At 68.1% G+C, this 25,241-nt stretch overlaps 2 protein-coding genes across 7 annotated transcripts; both read left to right on the top strand.

Moving 5' to 3' along the window:
• Positions 1-3,385: 3,385 nt before the first annotated feature.
• PIM2 (Pim-2 proto-oncogene, serine/threonine kinase) lies at positions 3,386-9,050 on the top strand. Of its 2 annotated transcripts, none has more exons than XM_030548228.1 (6): positions 3,386-3,705; positions 5,157-5,263; positions 6,066-6,116; positions 6,868-7,240; positions 7,372-7,548; positions 8,295-9,050. In XM_030548228.1, exons 1-6 carry the CDS (start codon positions 3,552-3,554, stop codon positions 8,462-8,464), a joined length of 1,032 nt encoding a protein of 343 aa, XP_030404088.1. In that variant the 5' UTR covers positions 3,386-3,551; the 3' UTR covers positions 8,465-9,050. The 2 variants fall into 2 exon arrangements, with proteins under 2 accessions (XP_030404088.1, XP_030404087.1); XM_030548227.1 differs by having other exon boundaries at positions 5,136-5,263.
• Positions 9,051-11,840: 2,790 nt separating this feature from the next.
• On the top strand, positions 11,841-24,249 carry SLC35A2 (solute carrier family 35 member A2). Of its 5 annotated transcripts, none has more exons than XM_030548231.1 (5): positions 11,841-11,921; positions 16,615-16,797; positions 19,935-20,086; positions 20,239-20,933; positions 23,990-24,249. In XM_030548231.1, exons 1-5 carry the CDS (start codon positions 11,870-11,872, stop codon positions 24,015-24,017), a joined length of 1,110 nt encoding a protein of 369 aa, XP_030404091.1. In that variant the 5' UTR covers positions 11,841-11,869; the 3' UTR covers positions 24,018-24,249. The 5 variants fall into 5 exon arrangements, 4 of the variants coding, with proteins under 4 accessions (XP_030404091.1, XP_030404089.1, XP_030404093.1 ...); XM_030548229.1 differs by lacking the exon at positions 11,841-11,921 and adding an exon at positions 14,964-15,433; XR_003998438.1 differs by lacking the exon at positions 11,841-11,921 and adding an exon at positions 14,966-15,433 and having other exon boundaries at positions 20,239-22,070; positions 23,990-24,248.
• The last annotated feature ends 992 nt before the right edge of the window (positions 24,250-25,241 follow it).

The following is a 25,241-nucleotide window of genomic DNA, read 5'->3' as shown; positions in this document are numbered from 1 at the left end:
TTTCGCACTGGATTTTCTTCACTGGGGGGAGGGGAGGCTGATAGATTACGGGGGCGGGGCTGGGAACCCGGACTCCTGGGTTCTCCCCGGCTCTGGGAGGGGAGTGGGGGCTGGTGGGTTAGAGTTGGGAGGCTGAGAGCCAGGACACCTGGGTTCTCTCCCGGCTCTGGGAGGGGAGTGGGGTCTGGTGGTTAGAGCAGAGGGGCTGGGGGCCAGGACACCTGGGTTCTCTCCTGGCTCTGGGAGAGGAGTGGGGGCTGGCGGGTTAGAGCAGGGGGGGCTGGGAGCCCGGACTCCTGGGTTCTCTCCCCGGCTCTTGGAGAGGAGTGGGGGTTGGGGGGGGCTGGGAACTCGGACTCCTGGATTCTCCCCGGCTCTGGGAGGGGAGTGGGGGCTGGTGGGTTAGAGCAGGGGGGGCTGGGAGTCCGGACTCCTGGGTTCTCTCTCTGTCTTGGGAGGGGAGTGGGGGCTGGCGGGTTAGAGCAGGGGGGGCTGGGAGCCCGGACTCTTGGGTTCTCTCTCTGTCTTGGGAGGGGAGTGGGGGCTGGCGGGTTAGAGCAGGGGGGGCTGGGAGTCCGGACTCCTGGGTTCTCTCTCTGTCTTGGGAGGGGAGTGGGGGCTGGCGGGTTAGAGCAGGGGGGGCTGGGAGTCCAGACTCCTGGGTTCTCTCTCTGTCTTGGGAGGGGAGTGGGGGCTGGCGGGTTAGAGCAGGGGGGGCTGGGAGTCCGGACTCCTGGGTTCTCTCTCTGTCTTGGGAGGGGAGTGGGGGCTGGCGGGTTAGAGCAGGGGGGGCTGGGAGCCCGGACTCCTGGGTTCTCTCCCCGGCTCTGGGAGAGGAGTGGGGGTTGGGGGGGGGGCTGGGAACTCGGACTCCTGGGTTCTCTCCCGGCTCTGGGAGGGGAGTGGGGGCTGGTGGGTTAGAGCAGGGGGGGCTGGGAGCCCGGACTCCTGGGTTCTCTCCCCGGCTCTGGGAGGGGAGCGGGGTCTGAAAAGGGCTGAGGTGGGGCTGACATGGGGGTTAGATCCAAACACTGAAGCTCCCCCTCCGCCATGCCCTAGGGGGGGGGGACCCAGGTGTGACCCTTCATCTCCCCCCCCCCCGAGCCCAGGTCTCTCCCTTTGCTCTGTTCTCTGCCAAGCTCCCCCCCAGGTACCCGACGGTATCTATCCCTGGGGGCGGTTTTGGTAGGACCCACACAAACGCCACCTAAGATTTTTTTTGGGGGGGGGGTTTGCTGTGAACGGGGAGCCCGTTCCTGCCTCCAGGGACAGCCCAGGAAGGGTGTTTGGGGGTCCCTGCTCCAGGGTCTCCAGCGGTGGGGGGGGGGTCTCCTTGCCTTAGGGCAGCTGGGGCCCTGCAGGGGTGTGTAACCCCCCTTCCCTGTCCACCCCTAGGGTCTAGGGCGAGCCCAGTGACCCAAAGGCCCTGCCACATTCCCTCCCAGAGTCAGGAGAGAACCCAGGCGTCCGGGCTCCCAACCTTCCCACCCCACCTGCACTCCAGCCACCAGGGGGCTGCAGGTCGGGAGTGAGGGGCACCGGCAGGGCCGGAGGGGGTGCTGCAGGTCGGGAGTGAGGGGCACCGGCAGGGCTGGGGGGCAGGGCCGGAGGGGGTGCTGCAGGTCGGGAGTGAGGGGCACCGGCAGGGCCGGAGGGGGTGCTGCAGGTCGGGAGTGAGGGGCACCGGCAGGGCTGGGGGGCAGGGCCGGAAGGGGTGCTGCAGGTCGGGGGTGAGGGGCACCGGCAGGGCTGGGGGGCAGGGCCGGAGGGGGTGCTGCAGGTCGGGAGTGAGGGGCACCGGCAGGGCCGGAGGGGGTGCTGCAGGTCGGGAGTGAGGGGCACCGGCAGGGCTGGGGGGCAGGGCCGGAAGGGGTGCTGCAGGTCGGGAGTGAGGGGCACCAGCAGGGCTGGGGGGCAGGGCCGGAGGGGGTGCTGCAGGTCGGGAGTGAGGGGCACCGGCAGGGCCGGAGGGGGGGCTGCAGGTCGGGAGTGAGGGGCACCGGCAGGGCTGGGGGGCAGGGCCGGAGGGGGTGCTGCAGGTCGGGAGTGAGGGGCACCGGCAGGGCCGGAGGGGGGGCTGCAGGTCGGGAGTGAGGGGCACCGGCAGGGCTGGGGGGCAGGGCCGGAGGGGGTGCTGCAGGTCGGGAGTGAGGGGCACCAGCAGGGCTGGGGGGCAGGGCCGGAGGGGGTGCTGCAGGTCGGGAGTGAGGGGCACCGGCAGGGCTGGGGGGCAGGGCCGGAGGGGGTGCTGCAGGTCGGGAGTGAGGGGCACCGGCAGGGCCGGAGGGGGGGCTGCAGGTCGGGAGTGAGGGGCACCGGTAGGCCTGGGGGGCAGGGCCGGAGGGGGTGCTGCAGGTCGGGAGTGAGGGGCACCAGCAGGGCTGGGGGGGGCACCGGGCAGATGACGACGGAGCTGCTCATTCCGCCCCTGCCCCTGGGGAGGCCCCTCCCCCGTCCAGCCCAGTGGGCGGTGGTTCCGCCGGCTCGGCGCTGCCTTTCAGTTCCCCAGCGCAGGGCCGAGCTCTGGCCCCGCGGAACCTGGGGGTCGGGGTCGTCCTGGGAGCCCCCTGCAAACGCTGCTGGGGGTCGGGGCTGGACACTGGAAGGACTAACACTGTCCCCTTGCAGCCTGGACGCCTGGGTTCTCTCCCCAGCTCAGGGAGGGGTCTGGTGGTTGGCGGGGGGGGGTGTGTGCTGGGTGCCCGGACACCTGGGTTCCCTGCCCAGCTCAGGGAGGGGTCTGGTGGTTGGGGGGGGGTGCTGGGTGCCCGGACACCTGGGTTCCCTGCCCAGCTCAGGGAGGGGTCTGGTGGTTGGGGGGGGTGCTGGGTGCCCGGACACCTGGGTTCCCTGCCCAGCTCAGGGAGGGGTCTGGTGGTTGGCGGGGGTGGGGAGGGGTGCTGGGTGCCCGGACACCTGGGTTCCCTCCCCAGCTCAGGGAGGGGTCTGGTAGTTGGGGGGGGTGCTGGGTGTCCGGATACCTGGGTTCCCTGCCCAGCTCAGGGAGGGGTCTGGTAGTTGGGGGGGGTGCTGGGTGCCCGGACACCTGGGTTCCCTGCCCAGCTCAGGGAGGGGTCTGGTAGTTGGGGGGGGTGCTGGGTGTCCGGATACCTGGGTTCCCTGCCCAGCTCAGGGAGGGGTCTGGTGGTTGGGGGGGGGGGTGCTGAGTGCCCGGACACCTCGGTTCCCTGCCCAGCTCAGGGAGGGGTCTGGTGGTTGCGGGGGTGCTGGGTGCCTGGACACCTGGGTTCCCTGCCGGGTTCGGGAAGGGGTCCAGTGGCTGGAACGGAGGGAGGGAGCATTGCTGGGCACTCGGACGCCTGGGTTCTCTGCCCGCCCTAGCTGTTCTGGAGGCGCAGCCACCTCTCGCTGAGGGTGAGGGACGTGCGTGGCGCCGCGGCGGCTGGTTTGCGCTGACCGAGTTCCCAGCAAACGCTGCGGCGCCGCTTCCGCCCGGGCCCCCGCGGTCACCCCCACACCTGCGCCCCGATTCCTGGAAAATCACCTCAAGTTCCCCTCCCCCGCCCGCGCTGCATCCCGGGGGCGGGGCCATGCAAACGAGCCCGCCGCTGATTGGCTGGCGCCTGGGTTGTAGCGAGGGAGCCGCGCGGCGCGGCGCGAGTCGGTCCCGGGCTGAGCTCGGGGCGCTGCGGGGTCAGGCGGGGATGCGGCCCGCGGGCGGGGAGGGGCGCTGCGGCCCCGGAGGTGAGACCCGGCCCCTGCCCCTGCCCCTGCCCCTGCCCCGCCTGCACCACGGCCTCTCCCCACTGCCCCTTTCTGCCCCACTGTCCATGGCCCCTGCCCCACTGCCCCCTTCTCTCCCCTCCTGCAGCCCCACGGCTCCTGCCCCACTGCCCCTCTTGCACCACGGCCTCTCCCCACTGCCCCTTTCTGCCCCACTGTCCATGGCCCCTGCCCCACTGCCCCCTTCTCTCCCCTCCTGCAGCCCCACGGCTCCTGCCCCACTGCCCCTCTTGCACCACGGCCTCTCCCCACTGCCCCTTTCTGCCCCACTGTCCATGGCCCCTGCCCCACTGCCCCCTTCTCTCCCCTCCTGCAGCCCCACGGCCCCTGCCCTACTGCCCCTCCTGCACCACGGCCTCTCCCCACTGCCCCTTTCTGCCCCGCTGTCCATGGCCCCTGCCCCACTGCCCCCTTCTCTCCCCTCCTGCAGCCCCACGGCTCCTGCCCCACTGCCCCTCCTGCACCATGGCATCTCCCTACTGCCCCCTGCTGCCCGACTGCCCATGGACCCTTCCCCACCGCCCCTCCCCTCTCCCACGCCCCGGCTCCTGCCCCACTGCTGGGAGGTGAGACACTGCCCCTGACCGCTCCCCACTGCCCATTTCTCTCGGGTCACTTTCACTCTCGCTGTCTGTGTCTGTCTTCCACAGTCACCACCCCCTTGGGCTCCGGGGGGGCTCCTCTCCCCGTATAATTGCCCAACACGCCAGGCTCCCCCTCTGCAGAACTGCCCCTGCCCGCGTCTCCCACTTCATTCCTGGCGGGGGCAAGTCCTCGGGTCGGGGCGGGGGACACCCGGCTCTGGGAGAGTAGTGGGGCCTATTGGTTAGAGCAGGGGGGGCCTGGGAGCCGGACGCCTGGGTTTTCTCCCTGGCTCTGGGAGAGGAGTGGGGCCTATTGGTTAGAGCAGGGGGGGCCTGGGAGCCGGACGCCTGGGTTTTCTCCCTGGCTCTGGGAGAGGAGTGGGGCCTATTGGTTAGAGCAGGGGGCTGGGAGCCTGGACTCCTGGGTTCTCTCCCTGGCTCTGGGAGAGGAGTGGGGCCTATTGGTTAGAGCAGGGGGGGCCTGGGAGCCGGACGCCTGGGTTCTCTCCCTGGCTCTGGGAGAGGAGTGGGGCCTATTGGTTAGAGCAGGGGGCTGGGAGCCTGGACTCCTGGGTTCTCTCCCTGGCTCTGGGAGAGGAGTGGGGCCTATTGGTTAGAGCAGGGGGGGCCTGGGAGCCGGACGCCTGGGTTCTCTCCCTGGCTCTGGGAGGGGAGAGGGGTCTGGGAGCAGGGGGCTGGGAGCCTGGACGCCTGGGTTCTCTCCCTGGCTCTGGGAGGGGAGAGAGGTCTAGTGGTTAGAGCAGGGGGCTGGGAGCCTGGACTCCTGGGTTCTATTTTCCATTACAGTAACACTCTGCCCTGCCACAGGGAAGGACAAAGACGCCTTCGACACTGTGTATCAGCTCGGGCGGCTCCTGGGCAAGGGTGGCTTCGGGACGGTCTATGCTGGTCACCGGCTGGCTGATGGATTGCAGGTGAGAAAACTGTCTGGCCCTGGGGGGGGGGGATGAATGGGGCTGGGGCCTGTCCCCTCTAGGGGGCGCCGGCTCCCACCCGGCCCCAGGGCGGGACTGGCTGGCTGGGGGGCAGGGAGTGGGGCAGGGGCCTGTCCCCTCTAGGGGGCGCTGGTTCCCACCCGGTCCCAGGGCGGGACTGGCTGGCTGGGGGGCAGGGAGTGGGGCAGGGGCCTGTCCCCTCTAGGGGGCGCCGGCTCCCACCCGGCCCGAGGGTGGGACTGGCTGGCTGGGGGGCAGGGAGTGGGGCAGGGGCCTGTCCCCTCTAGGGGGCGCCGGCTCCCACCCGGCCTGAGGGTGGGACTGGCTGGCTGGGGGGCAGGGAGTGGGGCAGGGGCCTGTCCCCTCTAGGGGGCGCTGGTTCCCACCCGGCCCCAGGGCGGGACTGGCTGGCTGGGGGGCAGGGAGTGGGGCAGGGGCCTGTCCCCTCTAGGGGGCGCTGGTTCCCACCCGGCCCGAGGGTGGGACTGGCTGGCTGGGGGGCAGGGATTGGGGCAGGGGCCTGTCCCCTCTAGGGGGCGCCGGCTCCCACCCGACCTGAGGGCAGGACTGGCTGGCTGGGGGGCAGGGAGTGGGGCAGGGGCCTGTCCCCTCTAGGGGGCGCCGGCTCCCACCCGGCCCGAGGGTGGGACTGGCTGGCTGGGGGTCAGGGAGTGGGGCAGGGGCCTGTCCCCTCTAGGGGGCGCTGGCTCCCACCCGGCCCGAGGGTGGGACTGGCTGGCTGGGGGGCAGGGAGTGGGGCCTGATCTCTCTCTCTCTGCAGGTTGCCATCAAACACATCGCGAAGAACAAAGTCGTGCACTGGTCCAAGCTGGTAGGTCTCGTGTGGTGGGGAGGGGTGTGAAGCAATGATTGGGGGGGGGGCAGCTAATCCCTAGTCTCTGCTCGTTAGCTCAGGATGCTCTCGCCGCTTGATTGCTTCCGCTTTGCAAAGAGGACACACGACGAGTCTGCGTCCCCACTGCAAACCTGGGCGGCTAATGAGGGACAAGCTTTATGCAAATTAACCCCGTCTCCTGCTTTTCGAAACAAAGGGGGTGGGTCTGTGGCCTGAAGGTGCTTTAGCATAGAAATCGCTGCAACCTCTACTACCCCCTGCAGCACGGCACCCCCCAGCACCCACTGCCAGGACTCCTGGGTTCTCTCCTTGATCTGGGAGGGGGCTGGGAGCCAGGACTCCTGGGTTCTCCCCCCGGCTCTGGGGGGTGATTAGAGCAGGGGGGCTGGGAGCCAGGACTCCTGGCTTCTCCCCCAGTTCTGGGAGGGGAGTGGGGGCTGGTGGGTCAGGGGTGGGGGGCTGGGAGCCAGGACTCCTGGCTTCTCCCCCGGTTCTGGTGGGGGATTAGAGCAGAGAGGGGGCTGGGAGCCAGGACTCCTGGGTTCTCTCCTGGCTCTGGGGGGTGATTAGAGCAGAGAGGGGGCTGGGAGCCAGGACTCCTGGGTTCTCCCCCAGCTCTGGGGGGGGATTAGAGCGGGGGGGGCTGGGAGCCAGGACTCCTGGATTCTCGCCCCAGCTCTGCAGCATAAGTCCCAGCCTCAGTGTCCTGCGTTCTCTCTCCCCACAGCCCAGCGGCCTCCGAGTGCCCCAGGAGGTGATGCTGATGAAGCGGGTATGTGCCAGGGGTGGGCACCGGGGCGTGATCCGCCTGCTGGACTGGTACGAGACCCCCGAGGGGTTCCTCCTGGTGCTGGAGCGGCCTGAGCCCTGCCAGGATCTCTTCGACTACGTGACGGAGCGGGGGCCCCTGGCCGAGGGGCAGTGCCGACGTTTCTTCCGCCAGGTGCTGGAGGCCGTGGGGCACTGCCACGCCCGGGGGGTGGCGCATCGGGACATCAAGGACGAGAACATCCTGGTGGAGCTGCGCACCGGCCACCTCCAGCTCATCGACTTCGGCTCTGGCGCCCTCCTGCGGGACACGGTCTACACGGAGTTCGACGGTGAGGGGCCCGGACGCCTGGGTTCTCTGCCCGGCTCTGGGAGGGGGTTGGGTACAGCTGGGAGCCTGGACGCCTGGGTTCTCAGCGTGGCTCTGGGAGGCGGCACCGCTAACGCCTGTGCCCCCCCCCAGGCACCCGTGTGTACAGCCCCCCGGAGTGGGTGGGGCTGCAGCAATACCACGTGCTGCCAGCCGCTGTCTGGTCCCTGGGGGTCCTGCTCTACGACATGGCCTGCGGCGACGTCCCCTTCCAGCGCGATGAGGAGATCCTGGCTGCGCAGCTCCGCTTCCCGGAGCCCCTGTCTGAGGGTGAGCGCGCCCCGCTGGCCCCCTGGGGTACTGCACCCCTATGCCCAGCCCTGCCACAGCTGGCCCCCTCTGGCGCCTCTCCAAGCCCTGCACAGCCCCCTGGGGTACTGCCCCCCTATGCCCAGCATGGCCCCCTCCTGCCCCCCTATGCCCAGCATGGTCCTCTGGGGTACTGCCCCCCTATGCCCAGCACGGCCCCCTCCTGCCCCCCTATGCCCAGCGCTGGCCCCTCCTGCCCCCCTATGCCCAGCATGGCCCCCACTGGCCCCCTCCTGCGCCTCCCTACGCCCAGCACTGCCCCCGCTTGCCCCCCAGGGTACTGCCCCCCTATGCCCAGCACAGCCCCCTCCTGCCCCTCTATGCCCTGCACGGTCCTCTGGGGTACTGCCCCCCTGTGCCCCGCACTGGCCCCCCTATGCCCAGCACTGGCTCCAGCTGGCCCCTCCTGCCTCCCAACGCCCAGCATGGCCACCGCTGACCCCCTGGGCTACTGCCCCCCCCTACACCCAGCACTGACCCTGCTGGCCCTCCAGGGTACTGCACCCCAACATCTCTTCATTCTTTCACACTCCCTCCACACTTTTTTTTTTTAAATTTCTCTGGACGTTCAAAATGATCAGTTTGGTGGGGGCTGGGTACCAGGGCTCCTGGGTTCTCTCCCCAGCTTGGGAGTGGGGTCTAGTGGTTAGAGCAGGGAGGGACCAGGACTCCTGGGTTCTCGCTAACCTCCTTGCTCATTCTCCCAGGCTGCCAGGATGTGATCCAATGGTGCCTGTCCCCAGAGCCTTCAGATCGACCCACCCTGGAGCAGCTTCTCCAACACCCCTGGCTGCAGCCTGATCCCCAGTTCCAACCGGAGGAGGAGCCACAGAACCCAGCGCCCCCTAGGGGCACCGCTGGCAACAGCAGCTGCTGAAAGACTTGGATTTACCCTGCGTTTCCCTGCCGAGATGGGGACCCACCCCCATGGGGACCACTTCAGCCTCAGGCAGCTGGGCCTGTGGCCAGCTGAGATCAGAGTTGACCTGGTTTTACAGGTGTCTAGAACTTGGAGTTCCCAGCCTCCCCACCTCCCCTTTCTAACCACTAGAGCAACTCCCCTCTCAGAACTGGGGAAAGAACCCAGGAGTCCTGATTCCCAGTCCCTCCCCCCAGTTTTCCTCCTCCCCCGCTAGAGGTTTGGATTCTGGTCCCTCTCAAGGATCAGACATGTCTCTGTATGTGTAAATACTTGTGTATTGCCGTGAGCTGGGCTCCCATCAGAACCAGCCCATGAGGTGGTTATGAGGTGTGGGAGGGCTCTAGCCCCCCCATTTCTAGCCCCTCCCATGCTCCCCAAGGTGTGGCTTGCTGGGCTGAGACTGAGGTGTCTTATCTAAGCTGCTGAACGGGCCCCAGTGCAGGGAGCCCGGTGCCAGCATGAGATTCAGACCAATTCTGTATAGGATTGAGAGGAAGAAAAATCTATTTAAATAAAAGAGGTTTTATTTTTATCCAGGAAATCCTGGTAGAGTCGGTGATTCCTCTCTCTAGGGGGAGGTGGGAACCCAGGAGTTCTGGCTCCCAGCCCTGCCCCAGCTGTAACCCCCCACTCCCCTCTCAGAGCTGGGGAGAGAACCCAGGAGTCCTGGCTCCCAGGCCCTCACCCACACTACAGGTGTAGCTCCAGCCAGCATTCCTGGATCCAGCAGTGACTCACACTTAGCAGGTGTCACCTACGTCAGCCCTACATTTACCTCCCTTCCCCTGTGCACACCAGCTGTGCCAACAACCACGCCCCCCAACACCTGCCAGTGTTTCATGTCCCCACCCCAGCCACACCCTTCCCACTCCCCACTGGGGCTTCAAAGGTCAGGGTGTGGGGAATGTGATAGGGGGCAGGTCCCCTCTAGGGGATGCTGGCTCCCATCCAGCCCCAGGGTGGGGATGGGACATGGGGCCTGTCCCCTGTAGCCTACATGGCTGGCCATTTTTGCACCCTGTGGTGCCCAGAAGCAATTACCCTTCCATGGGCTCCCCTGAAGTGCATGTTGGCTGCCCGTAGCCGCTAAGACGTGTCACGTGAGAAGCCGACCCAAGGAGCTGGGTGGCTGGAGGGGAGCTCAGGGGACAGTTTGCTGTCACGGGGGTGTGTGCTCTGGGGCTGGAAACCAGGAGTCCAGGCTCCCACACTGTAACCTGCCAGCTGCCACTCCCCTCCCAGAGCCAGGGAGAGAACCCAGGAATCCTGGCTCCCAGCCCCCCCTGCTCTAACCATCAGCCCCCACTCCCCTCCCAGAGCCAAGGAGAACCCAGGAGTCCGGGCTCCCAACCCCCCCTGCTCTAACCCACCAGTCCCCAGTCCCCTCCCAGAGCCGGGAGAGAGCCCAGGAGTCCTGGCTCCCAGCCCCCCCTGCTCTAACCCACCAGCCCCCACTCCCCTCCCAGAGCCGGGAGAGAACCCAGGAGTCCTGGCTCCCAGCCCCGCCCCCGCACTAACCAGCTGATCCCACTCACTGCCCAGAGTGGGAGAGAGAACCCAGGAGTCCTGGCTCCCAGCCCCCCACCGCTCTAACCACCAGCCCCTAGTCCCCTCCGGGAGCCGGGGGAAGAACCCAGGAGTCCTGGCTCCCAGCCCCCCCCCGTTCTAACCACCAGCCCCCACTCCGCTCCCAGAGCCGAGGAGAGAACCTAGGAGTCTCTATGGTCCTTCCACACGCGCTCTGGTCTAGCCAGCCCCCCCGCTCTCTATGGTCCTTCCACGCAGGCTACGCTCTAGCCAGCCCCCCCGCTCTCTATGATCCTTCCACGCAGGCTACGCTCTAGCCAGCCCCCCCCGCTCTCTATGATCCTTCCACGCGGGCTCCAGTCTAGCCAGCCGCCCTCGCTCTCTATGGTCCTTCCACGCGGTCTCCGCTCTAGCCAGCCCCCCCCCGCTCTCTATGGTCCTTCCACGCAGGCTACGCTCTAGCCAGCGCCCCCCCACTCTCTATGATTCTTCCACGCGGGCTCCGCTCTAGCCAGCTCCACCCCCCCCGCTCTCTATGGTCCTTCCACGCGGGCTCAGGTCTAGCCAGCCCCCCTCGCTCTCTATGGTCCTTCCACTCGGGCTCCCCTCTAGCCAGCTCCCTCCCCGCTCTCTTTGGTCCTTCCATGCGGGCTACGCTCTAGCCAGCCCCTCCCTGCTCTCTATGGTCCTTGCACGCGGGCTCCGCTCTAGCCAGCCCCCCCTGCTCTCTATGGTCCTTCCACGTTGGCTCCGCTCTAGCCAGCCCCCCCGCTCTCTATGGTCCTTGCACGCGGGCTCCGCTCTAGCCAGCCCCCCCTGCTCTCTATGGTTTTTCCACGTGGGCTCTGCTCTAGCCAACTCCCCCCCGCTGTCTATGCTCCTTGCACGCGGGCTCCGCTCTAGCCAGGCCCTCCGCTCTCTATGGTCCTTCCACGCAGGCTACACTCTAGCCAGCCCCCCCCTCGCTCTCTATGGTCCTTGCACGCAGGCTCCGCTCTAGCCAGCTCCCCCCCGCTCTCTATGGTCCTTCCACCCGGGCTGCGCTCTAGCCAGCCCCCCCCGATCTCTGTGGTCCTTCCACGTGGGCTCCGCTCTAGCCAGCCCCCCCCCCCCCGATCTCTGTGGTCCTTCCACGTGGGCTCCGCTCTAGCCAGCCCCCCCCAATCTCTGTGGTCCTTCCACGTGGGCTCCGCTCTAGCCAGCCCCCCTCGCACTCTGTGGTCCTTCCACACGGGCTCCGCTCTAGCCAGCCCCCCCCCGCTCTCTATGGTCCTTCCACTCGTGCTCCGCTCTAGCCAGCTCCACCCCCCCCCCGCTCTCTATGGTCCTTCCACGCGGGCTACGCTCTAGCCAGCTCCCTCCCCGCTCTCTATGGTCCTTCCACTCGGGCTCCGCTCTAGCCAGCCCCCCCCCGCTCTCTATGGTCCTTGCACGCAGGTTCTGCTCTAGCCACCCCCCCCCGCTCTCTATGGTCCTTCCATGCGGGCTCCGCTCTAGCCAGCACCCCCCCCGCTCTCTATGGTCCTTCCACGCGGGCTACGCTCTAGCTAGCCCCCCCGCTCTCTATGGTCCTTCCACGTGGCCTCCGCTCTAGCCAGCCCCCCTCGCACTCTGTGGTCCTTCCACGCAGGCTACGCTCTAGCCAGCCCCCCCCCCCCCCTCTATGGTCCTTCCACGCGGGCTACGCTCTAGCCAGCTCCCCCCCCCGCTCTCTATGGTCCTTCCATGCGGGCTACGCTCTAGCGCTGCCTCTCGCCGTGGGGCGGAAGCGGAAGTTGGGATGCGGAAGTGGCAGCGGGGCGGGGTCTGGGGGGTTGCCGGGCAGTTGCCACCATGGCAGCGGCTGGGGGGGCCGGAGGCGGCGGGGAGCAGCCGGCCGCGGGGGGTGAGAGCCTGGGCCGGGGGGGCTGATGCCCGGGGCGGGGTTAGGGAGCAGCAGGACGGGGGGGCGCCGTGGCGGGAGTGTGGGGGGGCGGTGCCTGGGGCTGGGTCACTAGCTGTGGGTGGGGGGTGCAGACACTGGTGTGGGGGGGCAGACACCTGGGGCTGGGTCACTAGCTGTGGTGGGGGGTGCAGACACTGGTGTGGGGGGGCAGACACCTGGGGCTGGGTCACTAGCTGTGGTGGGGGGTGCAGACACTGGTGTGGGGGGGTAGATACCTGGGGCTGGGTCACTAGCTGTGGGTGGGGGGTGCAGACACTGGTGTGGGGGGGCAGACACCTGGGGCTGGGTCACTAGCTGTGGTGGGGGGTGCAGACACTGGTGTGGGGGGGCAGACACCTGGGGCTGGGTCACTAGCTGTGGGTGGGGGGTGCAGACACTGGTGTGGGGGGGCAGACACCTGGGGCTGGGTCACTAGCTGTGGGTGGGGGGTGCAGACACTGGTGTGGGGGGGCAGACACCTGGGGCTGGGTCACTAGCTGTGGGTGGGGGGGTGCAGACACTGGTGTGGGGGGGTAGATACCTGGGGCTGGGTCACTAGCTGTGGGTGGGGGGTGCAGACACTGGTGTGGGGGGGCAGACACCTGGGGCTGGGTCACTAGCTGTGGGTGGGGGGTGCAGACACTGGTGTGGGGGGGTAGATCACTGGGGCTGGGTCACTAGCTGTGGGGGGGGGGTGCAGACACTGGTGTGGGGGGGCAGACACCTGGGGCTGGGTCACTAGCTGTGGGTGGGGGGTGCAGACACTGGTGTGGGGGGGCAGACACCTGGGGCTGGGTCACTAGCTGTGGGTGGGGGGTGCAGACACTGGTGTGGGGGGGTAGATCTCTGGGGCTGGGTCACTAGCTGTGGGTGGGGGGTGCAGACACTGGTGTGGGGGGGCAGACACCTGGGGCTGGGTCACTAGCTGTGGTGGGGGGTGCAGACACTGGTGTGGGGGGGCAGACACCTGGGGCTGGGTCACTAGCTGTGGTGGGGGGTGCAGACACTGGTGTGGGGGGGCAGACACCTGGGGCTGGGTCACTAGCTGTGGTGGGGGGTGCAGACACTGGTGTGGGGGGGCAGACACCTGGGGCTGGGTCACTAGCTGTGGTGGGGGGTGCAGACACTGGTGTGGGGGGGCAGACACCTGGGGCTGGGTCACTAGCTGTGGTGGGGGGTGCAGACACTGGTGTGGGGGGGCAGACACCTGGGGCTGGGTCACTAGCTGTGGGTGGGGGGTGCAGACACTGGTGTGGGGGGGGCAGACACCTGGGGCTGGGTCACTAGCTGTGGGTGGGGGGTGCAGACACTGGTGTGGGGGGGCAGACACCTGGGACTGGGTCACTAGCTGTGGTGGGGGGTGCAGACACTGGTGTGGGGGGGAAGAAACCTGGGGCTGGGTCACTAGCTGTGGGTGGGGGGTGCAGACACTGGTGTGGGGGGGCAGACACCTGGGGCTGGGTCACTAGCTGTGGTGGGGGGTGCAGACACTGGTGTGGGGGGGCAGACACCTGGGGCTGGGTCACTAGCTGTGGTGGGGGGTGCAGACACTGGTGTGGGGGGGCAGACACCTGGGGCTGGGTCACTAGCTGTGGTGGGGGGTGCAGACACTGGTGTGGGGGGGCAGACACCAGGGGCTGGGTCACTAGCTGTGGGTGGGGGGTGCAGACACTGGTGTGGGGGGGCAGACACCTGGGGCTGGGTCACTAGCTGTGGGTGGGGGGTGCAGACACTGGTGTGGGGGGGCAGACACCTGGGACTGGGTCACTAGCTGTGGTGGGGGGTGCAGACACTGGTGTGGGGGGGTAGATACCTGGGGCTGGGTCACTAGCTGTGGTGGGGGGTGCAGACACTGGTGTGGGGGGGTAGATACCTGGGGCTGGGTCACTAGCTGTGGTGGGGGGTGCAGACACTGGTGTGGGGGGGTAGACACCTGGGGCTCACTAGCTGTGGTGGGGGGTGCAGACACTGGTGTGGGGGGGCAGACACCTGGGGCTGGGTCACTAGCTGTGGTGGGGGGTGCAGACACTGGTGTGGGGGGGTAGACACCTGGGGCTGGGTCACTAGCTGTGGTGGGGGGTGCAGACACTGGTGTGGGGGGGCAGACACCTGGGGCTGGGTCACTAGCTGTGGTGGGGGGCGCAGACACTGGTGTGGGGGGGCAGACACCTGGGGCTGGGTCACTAGCTGTGGTGGGAGGTGCAGACACTGGTGTGGGGAGGTAGACACCTGGGGCTGGGTCACTAGCTGTGGTGGGGGGTGCAGACACTGGTGTGGGGGGGCAGACACCTGGGGCTGGGTCACTAGCTGTGGTGGGGGGTGCAGACACTGGTGTGGGGGGGTAGACACCTGGGGCTGGGTCACTAGCTGTGGGTGGGGGGTGCAGACACTGGTGCGGGGGGGCAGACACCTGGGGCTGGGTCACTAGCTGTGGTGGGGGGTGCAGACACTGGTGTGGGGGGGTAGATACCTGGGGCTGGGTCACTAGCTGTGGTGGGGGGTGCAGACACTGGTGTGAGGGGGCAGACACCTGGGGCTGGGTCACTAGCTGTGGTGGGGGGTGCAGACACTGGTGTGGGGGGGCAGACACCTGGGGCTGGGTCACTAGCTGTGGTGGGGGGTGCAGACACTGGTGTGGGGGGGTAGACACCTGGGGCTGGGTCACTAGCTGTGGTGGGGGGTGCAGACACTGGTGTGGGGGGGTAGATACCTGGGGCTGGGTCACTAGCTGTGGGTGGGGGGTGCAGACACTGGTGTGGGGGGGCAGACACCTGGGGCTGGGTCACTAGCTGTGGTGGGGGGTGCAGACACTGGTGTGGGGGGGCAGACACCTGGGGTTCCCTGGGGGGAACCAGGCGTTAGGATGGGGGGGAGTTGTGGGAAAAGGGCTCGTGCTGCAGGGGGGAGATGCCAGGGGCAGGGCGTTGGTGGGGGGGCAGTGTCCGGGGAGGGACAGACACTGCAGGGAGGGGGGGATGCAGGGGAAAGTGGGGAGAGGAGCCCTGGGAGGTTTAGACACTGGGACAGCACGGGAGGGAGGCTGCAGTGGGGTCTGGCTGTGGGGCGGGGTGGAGTAGGGAAGGCCAGGGAATTGCTGCTGCTGAAGGGGGAGCGTGTGGGGTTGGACATACACCAGGGTGGGTGTCTGGTGTACAAGGGAAAGCTCTGGCCCCCATGATGAGCGGGGCAGGTTGCACAAGGAGGGGACGGGGAACTCCCTGCAGAGAGAGATGGGGCGGGAGTGGGATTTCCTGCTTTTCTCCCCACTCGGAGGGACCGTTATGTGGAGCTGTTCTGCTCCTCCCCAGTGGCAGCTGCGTCTCTGTGCCACATGAGTTGTTCCCGGCGTAGCCAGCCGGATTTCCCTCTTACAGTAGCTCTGGGCCGGCCTGACTGTTCCTTGGATTGGAATGCGCTCAAGGGAGGGAAATTCCCCACCCTTTTTTCATATTTCCTGGTTTCACTCCGGACAGGTGTGTGTTTGCTTAGCCGCGTGCCGCAGGAAGCCAGTAATTTAGCTGCAGTTCCCTTCAGCTGATGTGAACCCCCCCAGCACCTGAAGTGCTGCCCGTCTGGGTGCCAGTCTTTCATCCAGGACTCATGAGTTGAAATTAGTGGCAATCGATCATGCTGAGAAGCAACATTTAGCTCGGCTCACGGGCCTGCCTACCTGGTGTCCTGCCTCCGACCAGAAAAATCCTTGTCTCCCAGCTCCCAAGAGATGCTTGGCCCCTGCCCCGATGGGCATACATTTTTGGTAGTTGTTGACAGTTTCTATTATGGTAGGGTCTACAATCAAACTTCCCCAGCGTTAGGCGTTGATTCTTTCCATGGCGGTCGACGCCATGCAGATTTCCGTGGTGTTAGGGGCTGGCCAGACCCAGGGCAGAAAGCCCCATTGCAGAACCGAGGTTTTTGTTTCATTATAACGTCTCTGGCTGCTGAGTGGGGAGCTCCTCCACTGTGAACAGGAGGAGAAAGGCCTGGGCGCACTGGGATGCCTGAGCTGTGGGGAAAGGCCCCAGGGTGTCTCCAGCCGAGATCGGGACAAGGGCCTCCTCCAGACCCCTGTGTTCTGTTCTGCCCAACCCATGTGCGAGGAAAAAGGAGGGGGCAGAGGAGGGCCCACTGGGGGAGCAGCGAGCTGATCTCGCCATGGGCGGCTGCAGGAGCTGGTCTAGCTGAGCCGAAAACGCAGGCTGCCGGGGTGGGGCTGAAGCACCCGGGGGGAAGAGCTGCTGATGCCAAGCGACCAGCCCTGCACAAGAAGAAACAGGGATAAACTGATTGAGGAAGTTTTGAACCACCTGAGAGAGAGGGCGAGCCATCCCTGTGCAGCTGTTCCCCAGCCGCCCTGCCCCAGGGGTGGCTGCATCTCAGCGCCGCGAGCCCCCTGAATGCAGCCTGCTTGAGAGGTGGGGCCAGGGAGGGGGAAGCCTGCCTTTTGCATGTGCATTAGATCAGTGGGCAAGGGGGCATCACAGGATTTTGGCATTGGGGAATTGGCTGGGTGCAGCGTTGCAGGGAAGGGGTGTGTGTGGAAGGCCACTGGGGGTCAGATTTAGGGAAGGGGGTGCCAGGCGGCTGGGTCTGATGGGGAAAGGGGGATGCCAGGCAGGCTGCCTCTGGGTCTGACCCGTCCCTGTCCCGCCAGGGAACCGTCGGTTGAAGTACATCAGCCTGGCAGTGCTAGTGGTCCAAAACGCCTCCCTCATCCTGAGCATCCGCTACGTGCGAACCCTGCCCGGGGAGCGCTTCTTCGCCACCACGGCTGTGGTGATGGCTGAGCTGCTCAAGGGAGCCACCTGCCTGCTGCTCATCTTCCTCCAGAAACAAGGTAGGGGGGCTGGGCTGGGCTGGGCAGGGGGCACTCTCCCCTGGCGGGCCGGGCGGACGGGTAAGCCGTCTCCTGGCGGGCCGGGCTGGGGACCGGGCGGACGGTAAAGCTGTGTCCTGGGGGGCGGGTGGATGGTAAAGCTGTCTCCTGGCGGGCCGGACTTGGGGCCGGGTGCACGGTAAAGCCGTGTCCTGGCAGGCCGGGCTGGGGGCCGGGCCGACGGGTAAGTCGTGTCCTGGCGGGCCGGGCTGGGGGCCGGGCACACGGTAAAGCTGTGTCCTGGGGGGCGGGTGGATGGTAAAGCTGTCTCCTGGCGGGCCGGACTTGGGGCCGGGTGCACGGTAAAGCCGTGTCCTGGCAGGCCGGGCTGGGGGCCGGGCGGACGGGTAAGCCGTCTCCTGGCGGGCCGGGCTGGGGACCGGGCGGACGGTAAAGCTGTGTCCTGGGGGGCGGGTGGATGGTAAAGCTGTCTCCTGGCGGGCCGGACTTGGGGCCGGGTGCACGGTAAAGCCGTGTCCTGGCAGGCCGGGCTGGGGGCCGGGCGGACGGGTAAGCCGTCTCCTGGCGGGCCGGGCTGGGGACCGGGCGGACGGTAAAGCTGTGTCCTGGGGGGCGGGTGGATGGTAAAGCTGTCTCCTGGCGGGCCGGACTTGGGGCCGGGTGCACGGTAAAGCCGTGTCCTGGCAGGCCGGGCTGGGGGCCGGGCGGACGGGTAAGCCGTCTCCTGGCGGGCCGGGCTGGGGACCGGGCGGACGGTAAAGCTGTGTCCTGGGGGGCGGGTGGATGGTAAAGCTGTCTCCTGGCGGGCCGGACTTGGGGCCGGGTGCACGGTAAAGCCGTGTCCTGGCAGGCCGGGCTGGGGGCCGGGCCGACGGGTAAGCCGTCTCCTGGCGGGCCGGGCTGGGGACCGGGCGGACGGTAAAGCTGTGTCCTGGGGGGCGGGTGGATGGTAAAGCTGTCTCCTGGCGGGCCGGACTTGGGGCCGGGTGCACGGTAAAGTCGTGTCCTGGCAGGCCGGGCTGGGGGCCGGGCCGACGGGTAAGTCGTGTCCTGGCGGGCCAGGCTGGGGGCCGGGCACACGGTAAAGCTGTGTCCTGGCAATCCGGGCTGTGTGCTGTGGGGGGCTAGACACTCAGGGCCAGGTGCTGGGGGGCTCTGTAGGACCGGGGGTGGGTAGGGGGCACTGTGGAGGATTAAGCAGGCCGGGCCGGGCACTGCGGGGGGTGCTAGGCAGACTGGACCATGCGCTGTGGGGGGCTAGGCAGGCCGGACCGGGCACTGCGGGGTCGCTAGGCAGACTGGACCATGCGCTGTGGGGGGCTAGGCAGGCCGGGCTGGGTGCTGGGGGGCGCTAGGCAGTCCGGGCTGGGGGGAGCTAGGCAGGCCGGGCCGGGCGCTGCGGGGGGCTAGGAAGGCCGGGCCGGGCGCTGTGGGGGGCTAGGCAGGCCGGGCTGGGTGGGTGCTGCGGGGGGCCGCTAGGCAGGCCGGGCTGGCTGGGCGCTGCGGGGGGGCGCTAGGCAGGCCGAGCCGGGCGCTGCGGGGGGCTAGGCAGGCCGGGCTGGGTGGGTGCTGCGGGGGGCCGCTAGGCAGGCCGGGCGCTGCGGGGGGCTAGGCAGGCCGGACCGGGCGCTGTGGGGGGCTAGGCAGGCCGGGCTGGGTGCTGGGAGGCGCTAGGCAGGCCGGGCTGGGTGCTGGGAGGCGCTAGGCAGTCCGGGCTGGGGGGAGCTAGGGAGGCCGGGCCGGGCGCTGCGGGGGGTCGCTAGGCAGGCCGGGCTGGGTGGGAGCTGCGGGGGGTCGCTAGGCAGGCCGGGCTGGGTGGGCGCTGCGGGGGGCTAGGCAGGCCAGGCTGGGTGGGCGCTGCGGGGGGTCGCTAGGCAGGCCGGGCCGGGCGCTGCGGGGGGGCGCTAGGCAGGCCGGGCTGGGTGGGCGCTGCGGGGGGTCGCTAGGCAGGCCGGGCCGGGCGCTGCGGGGGGGCGCTAGGCAGGCCGAGCTGGGCGCTGCGGGGGGCTAGGCAGGCCGGACCGGGTGGGTGCTGCGGGGAGCTAGGCAGGCCAGACTGGGCACTGCGGGGGAGCTAGGCAGGCCGGGCTGGGTGGGCGCTGCATGGGGAGCTAGGCGGTCCAGCTGGACCAGGTGCTGCAGGGGGCTAGGCAGTCTGGGCCGGCTGGGGCTACTCAGTCTGGGCCGGGCGCCATGCAGGGCTAGTCAGTCCAGGCCGGGTGCTGCACGAGGCTAGGCAGTCGGGGCCGGGCGGGCACTGGGGCGGGGGGCTAGGCGGGCTGGGCCGTGTGGGGCTAGGCGGGCCGGGCCTGGCGGGCGCCGGGGTGAGCTAGGCAGGCTGGACCGGGCGGGCGCTGGGGCGGGGGGCTAGGCGGGCCGGGCTGGGCCGGGCGGGCGCCGGGGTGAGCTAAGCAGGCCGGACCGGGCGGGCGCTGGGGCGGGGGGCTAGGCGGGCCGGGCGGGCGCCGGGGTGAGCTAAGCAGGCCGGACCGGGCGGGCGCTGGGGCGGGGGGCTAGGCGGGCCGGGCTGGGCCGGGCGGGCACCGGGGTGAGCTAGGCAGGCCGGACCAGGTGCTGGGGGGCGCTAGGCAGGCCGGGCCGGGCCGGGCGGGGGCCGGGGTGAGCTAGGCAGGCTGGACCGGGTGCTGGGGGGCGCTAGGCAGGCTGGACCGGGTGCTGGGGGGCGCTAGGCAGGCCGGGCCGGGCGGGCGCCAGGGTGAGCTAGGCAGGCCGGGCCGGGCGGGCGCCGGGGTGAGCTAGGCAGGCCGGACCGGGTGCTGGGGGGCGCTAGGCAGGCCGGGCCGGGCGGGCACTGGGGCGGGGGGCTAGGCGGGCCGGGCCTGGCAGGCGCCGGGGTGAGCTAGGCAGGCCGGACCGGGTGCTGGGGGGCGCTAGGCAGGCCGGGCTGGGCCGGGCGGGGGCCGGGGTGAGCTAGGCAGGCCGGACCGGGTGCTGGGGGGCGCTAGGCAGGCTGGACCGGGTGCTGGGGGGCGCTAGGCAGGCCAGGCCGGGCGGGCGCCAGGGTGAGCTAGGCAGGCCGGACCGGGTGCTGGGGGGCGCTAGGCAGGCCGGGCCGGGCGGGCGCCGGGGTGCGCCAGACAGACGGGTGAGCCGTCCCTGGCGCTCTCTGCCCGCAGGCAGCGTGCGGCAGTTTGCCCTGTTCCTGTACGACGCCGTGGTGGTGCAGTACGTGGACACGCTGAAGCTGGCGGTGCCCTCGCTGATCTACACGCTGCAGAACAACCTCCAATACGTCGCCATCTCCAACCTGCCGGCAGCCACCTTCCAGGTGGGACCCCAGCCCTGATGCCGGGCTCGATGGGCCCGTCGGTCTGACCGGGGATACTGGGGTGGGGGAGGATCTGTGGGTTGGCTGGCAGTCAGGAGGGGACGCCAGCCTGGCCTCCCGCCGCTCTGACCTGCCTGCCCGCCACCCTGCAGGTCACCTACCAGCTGAAGATCCTGACCACGGCCGTCTTCTCGGTCCTGATGCTTCGCAAGAGCCTGTCGCGCCTGCAGTGGGTGTCCCTGCTGCTGCTCTTTGCCGGCGTGGCCATCGTCCAGGTGGAGCAGGGCCAGGCGGGCGGGGGGAGCTCCCCGGGTGCCGCCCAGCAGAGCTACGCCGTCGGCCTGGTCGCCGTGGTGGTCTCCTGCCTCTCCTCGGGCTTCGCCGGCGTCTACTTCGAGAAGATCTTGAAGGGCAGCTCGGCCTCCGTGTGGCTCCGCAACGTGCAGCTGGGCATCTTCGGGACCCTGCTGGGGCTGCTGGGAATGTGCTGGGCCGAGGGGGCGGCTGTGGCTGCCCAGGGCTTCTTCCATGGCTACAGCCCGCTGGTGTGGGGCGTCATCCTCAACCAGGCCTTCGGCGGCCTCCTGGTGGCCGTGGTGGTGAAGTACGCGGACAACATCCTCAAGGGCTTCGCCACCTCGCTCTCCATCGTGGCCTCCACCGTGGCCTCCATGTACCTCTTCGGCTTCCGCCTGCACCCGCCCTTCGCCCTGGGGGCCGGGCTGGTCATCGGGGCCGTCTACATGTACAGTCTGCCCAAGGCCGGGCCGCCCCTGGGCCCTCGCCAGGAGCCCACGGCCCTGCTGCCCCTCGGCAAGGAACCCAGCGAGCCGGGCTACCCGCCCAAGTCAGTGCTGGTCGAGTGAGGCCTGCTAGGGGGTGGGGTGGGGGGGTCTCTCCTGGGCCCCGAGCCCCTCCAGAGCCTCTCTCTGCCCCTCCTACCTGGGCTTCTGCCCCATGTCTCCCTCACTTGAGTGGTCTTTGGGGGGAAGCACGTCCCCCTTTCCCACCCCCCCTCCAAACATTCTGCTGCTGCCTCCCCGTGTCTCCCCCGCCCCACATCTATCCCCCACCCTGCTCCAGTTCAGACTGTTCCCCTCTCCTGGGTCCAGATGACGGACACCCCCCACTTGGCCCAGGAGAGGCATTTAGGTGCACACTACAGGGGGGACAAGTTATGCGGGGGTCACCTCCGCCCCCAAAGAGACCATGACCCCCCCGCCCTTGAGCTGTGGGGGGTCGGCAAATGGATTGAACCAGAGGATTATTTTTGTACGATACCAAAGCAGCCCCGATGGACAGTGCATGAAGATGGGGGGCAGGAGGGAGCCCCCAGGAATGGCTCGGCCATACCAAGCTGGCATCTGGAGGAAGGACTCGCCACCCTTCCAAAGGGTGATGATTGGCCTGGGCAGCGTGGGAGTGCTGCCCACGGCACCCCCTTTGTCAGAGTACTCTCTCACACAGCCCCCTAAGTTGTGTGTTGGGGGAAAGTGCTGGGAGCCAGGACTCCTGGGTTCTCCCCCCGGCTCTGGGAGGGGAGTGGGGTCTAGTGGTTAGAACAGGAGAGCTGGGAGTCAGGACTCGCTGTCTGTAAATTTCAGCTGAGTTACTCCCCCAGCTCTGTGACTCAGTTTCCCCCGGGTGTTCCAGGACGCTGCCCTGCCCTGGCTCCTTGGGGCTTGGCTGGGTGAGAGCAAACGGCTGTGACCTGCCATTAATTACTAATCCATCTCCCTGGCGGGAGGCAGCATCCCTGGGCGGGCAGTTCCCAGGGGCAGTGGGGACAGATGCTGCCATTGGTACCAGACAGCGGGGAGCAGCCAGTGTGAATGTGCATCGCGCCCCGACTCCACTGCGAATCCCTTCCCAGCAGCTTGGGGGCTGGCCCCATTGACGCTGCCGGGGGTCATACCCGGGGACTCCATGGAGCGACGGCCGATGGACACAGGCGGGGGGCTGGCCCCAACCTCACACAAATGAGGTGATGTGAGATATTTTAAGTGTCACTCTACCCTATGCTGCTATTGAGGGGTGGGGGCCTGGGAGCCAGGACTCCTGGGTTCTCTCTCTGACTCTAGGAGGGGAGTGGGGGCTGGTGGTTAGAGCAGGGGGGGCTGGGAGACAGGACTCCTGGGTTCAATTCTCAGCTCTGTCCCTCTCTCTGCCTCAGTTTCCCTCCCCCAAAGCCAGGGGGAGCGCTGCTTTGCCGAGGGGCCAGCTGGCTGGGTTTGGGGCGGGAGGGAGTGCTACCACTGTACATAGATGCTGGGTGACACATTTTGTATGGATTGGGGAGGTGGGTTTTTTTTTAAACACCTGTAACCCTGCCGGCCGCTGTCCTGTCTGCAGAGCCGCCGCGCGGAATAAAGAGACTGTATTTATTTAGCTGGCGTGCTCGGTGATTGCCGGGGGTGGGGAACGACATGTGGGGGGGTGTCCTAGGATTTGTGTTAGTGCATGACCTCTAACCCTACTAACAGCTGGAGAATGGGGCTGGGGCCTGTCCCCTCTGGGGGGCGCTGGCTTCCCTCCTGGCCCCAGGGCAGGGACTGGCTGGCTCCGGGGGGTGGGGAATGGGGCAGAGGCCTGTCCCCTCTGGGGGGCACCGGCTCCATTAGCCCCAGGGCAGGGCCTGGCTGGCTCGGGGGGGGGGGGAATGGGGCACTGGCTCTGCTCCTGAGGTAAGTTTGCAGGTCTCAGCCCCATCCTGGTGTGGCAGCTCCCCCAGGCAGGGAGACACCCCCACAAGCCCCACAAGCCGAGGCCTCCACGTCTCCTCCCAGAGCTTGGTGCCAAATGTGGGGAGGGGGTGACTCCTAACGCTGTCCCTTGGCCCATCAACCCCCCGCCCAAAGCACTGAGCCGTGTTCAGTGGTGGTGTATCCCCCGTGTCTGCCCTGCTGGGGCCCCGCAGAGATTGGGGAGTCCCCATGGGTAGGGCCCAGCCCTACCCTGCTGGTGATCAGAGGTGCGCCCCGCCATTGGGGCAGAGGCTACACCCATTATGCCCCCCCCCCTGCTGAGATCTCAGCCCCTCACTGGGCCAGGCACTGCCCAGCCCCAGAAGGAGAGACATTCCCTACAGCAACGGCAGTGGGGAAACTGAGGCACAAAATGGCCTTTCCCAGTGGCACCCAGAGGTGGGCCAGGAGGGTGGAGCCGCAGGGCAGGGACTGGCTGGCTCCCGGGTGGGATGGGGATGGTAAATGCCTCTCCTGGCTATTAGCAATGAAAGTGGGGTGCTGGGGGGTAGTTTCTTAATAGCCTTGAGCCCCTATTGCTGGGGGAGGGGGGCAGTCATAGGGTGTGTGTGGCGAATTCTCTGCCCCCCCCCCCACTCCAGCAGACCTGCAGGATCAGCCCCCCCAAACTAAACCTGGTACATTGTAAGCTGCATAAACTACTGCGTTGTGGAAGGCTGGGAGCCAGGACACCTGGGTCCTCACCCATCTCTGGGAGTAGAGAGGCGTGGGAGGGCTGGGAGCCAGGACGCCTGGGTCCTCACCCAGCTCTGGGAGTAGAGGCAGAGGAGGGCTGGGAGCCAGGACGCCTGGGTCCTCACCCAGCTCGGGGAGTAGAGGCAGAGGAGGGCTGGGAGCCAGGACGCCTGGGTCCTCACCCAGCTCTGGGAGTAGAGGCGGGGGAGGGCTGGGAGCCAGGACGCCTGGGTCCTCACCCAGCTCTGGGAGTAGAGGCGGGGGAGGGCTGGGAGCCAGGACGCCTGGGTCCTCACCCAGCTCTGGGAGTAGAGGCGGGGGAGGGCTGGGAGCCAGGACGCCTGGGTCCTCACCCAGCTCTGGGAGTAGAGGCAGGGGAGGGCTGGGAGCCAGGACGCCTGGGTTCTCTTCCCGTCGGCGCTCCAGCTCCCCGAGCCCAACCATCCCCTTTTCTCTCTTGCAGGCTGGCATGTAAAGAGAAGGGCTCCTGAGTCAGGCAGTGACTGGGGCGGGGCGACGTTCGCCATGTCTGGAAGCATCCAGCCCCGGCTTCAGCAGGGGCCCCTCCGCCCTGCCCCATCCCGGGGCCAGGTGAGGCAGCCTGGGATCCTGCCCGTGGCTTTCAGAAAGAAGTAGGAGATGCAGTGGAAGGGGAGGGCTGGGAGCCAGGACTCCTGGGTTCTCTGCTGGCTCTGGGAGGGGAGTGGGGACTGGTGGTTAGAGCAGGGAGGGGCTGGGAGCCAGGACTCCTGGGTTCTCTCCCTGGCTCTGGGAGGGGAGTGGGGTCTGGGCGCTCCACCTCACTGCCATTTCCTGATTCCCCCTGCCTCAGTTTACCCTTGCGTAAAAGGCAGGCAGCCATTCCTTCCTCCCAGAAGGGGATGCGCCTGCTCACAGTGTGGCCAGTCCCCCATGCTTATGGGGGGGACGCAGGCACGAGCCGCTCAGTATTAATGCCCCCTAACCCAGTGGTTATGGGGCAGCCGTGTGGAACCCCCCTTTTTTATCACTCCCCACTGTGGCCTTTTCTATTTATTGTCCAACATGGATTTTGACACAACAGCATGTGTGTCCTGTCCTCTGTGGGGCTGCAGGACTCCTGGGTTCGCTCCCTGGCTCTGTGTGGGGGGGGGGGTCCAGTAGGTTAGAGCAGGGGGGCTGGGAGCCAGGACACCTGGGTTCTCTCCCCAGCTCTGGGAGGGGAGTGGGGGCTGGTGGTTAGAGCAGGGGGCTGGGAGCCAGGACACCTGGGTTCTCTCCCCAGCTCTGGGAGGGGAGTGGGAGCTGGTGGTTAGAGCCGGGGGGCGAGGGGGCTGGGAGCCAGGACACCTGGGTTCGCTCCCTGGCTCTGTGGGGGGGGTCCAGTGGGTTAGAGCAGGGGGGCTGGGAGCCAGGACTCCTGGGTTCTCTCCCCAGCTCTGGGAGGGGAGAGGGGGCTGGTTGGTGAGAGCAGGGGTGGCTGGGAGCCAGGACTCCTGGGTTCTATCTCAGCTCTGGTCCAAGGACCCAGGGAAATAGATGAGAACACCCCCGGACCAGCCCTCTCCCCACAGCCGTCTGCCGGGGAGAGCACCCCCGGCCCATCAACACCCAGCCCCGCTCCCTGCAGTCCCCTGCCCAGTGCCCCCTGCCGGGGAGAGCACCCCCTGCCCATCAACATCCAGCCCCGCTCCCTGCAGTCCCCTGCCCAGTGCCCCCTGCCAGGGAGAGCACCC

This window comes from Gopherus evgoodei, unplaced genomic scaffold, assembly GCF_007399415.2.
Source record: "Gopherus evgoodei ecotype Sinaloan lineage unplaced genomic scaffold, rGopEvg1_v1.p scaffold_91_arrow_ctg1, whole genome shotgun sequence".
Classification (NCBI taxonomy): Eukaryota; Metazoa; Chordata; order Testudines; family Testudinidae; genus Gopherus; species Gopherus evgoodei.
The sequence above is the reverse complement of the archived record's forward strand: the minus strand, read 5'-3'. Positions and strand labels throughout refer to the sequence as shown.

Coding starts and splice junctions, on each gene's coding strand:
- PIM2 (XM_030548227.1), top strand. CDS start 3,552: ATGCAAACGAGCCCGCCGCTGATTGGCTGGCGCCTGGGTTGTAGCGAG. Junction 7,241..7,371: donor GGTCTACACGGAGTTCGACG/GTGAGGGGCCCG, acceptor GCCCCCCCCCAG/GCACCCGTGTGTACAGCCCC. Junction 7,549..8,294: donor CCCGGAGCCCCTGTCTGAGG/GTGAGCGCGCCC, acceptor TCATTCTCCCAG/GCTGCCAGGATGTGATCCAA.
- SLC35A2 (XM_030548229.1), top strand. CDS start 15,292: ATGAGTTGTTCCCGGCGTAGCCAGCCGGATTTCCCTCTTACAGTAGCT. Junction 15,434..16,614: donor CCTGGTTTCACTCCGGACAG/GTGTGTGTTTGC, acceptor CTGTCCCGCCAG/GGAACCGTCGGTTGAAGTAC. Junction 20,087..20,238: donor TGCCGGCAGCCACCTTCCAG/GTGGGACCCCAG, acceptor GCCACCCTGCAG/GTCACCTACCAGCTGAAGAT.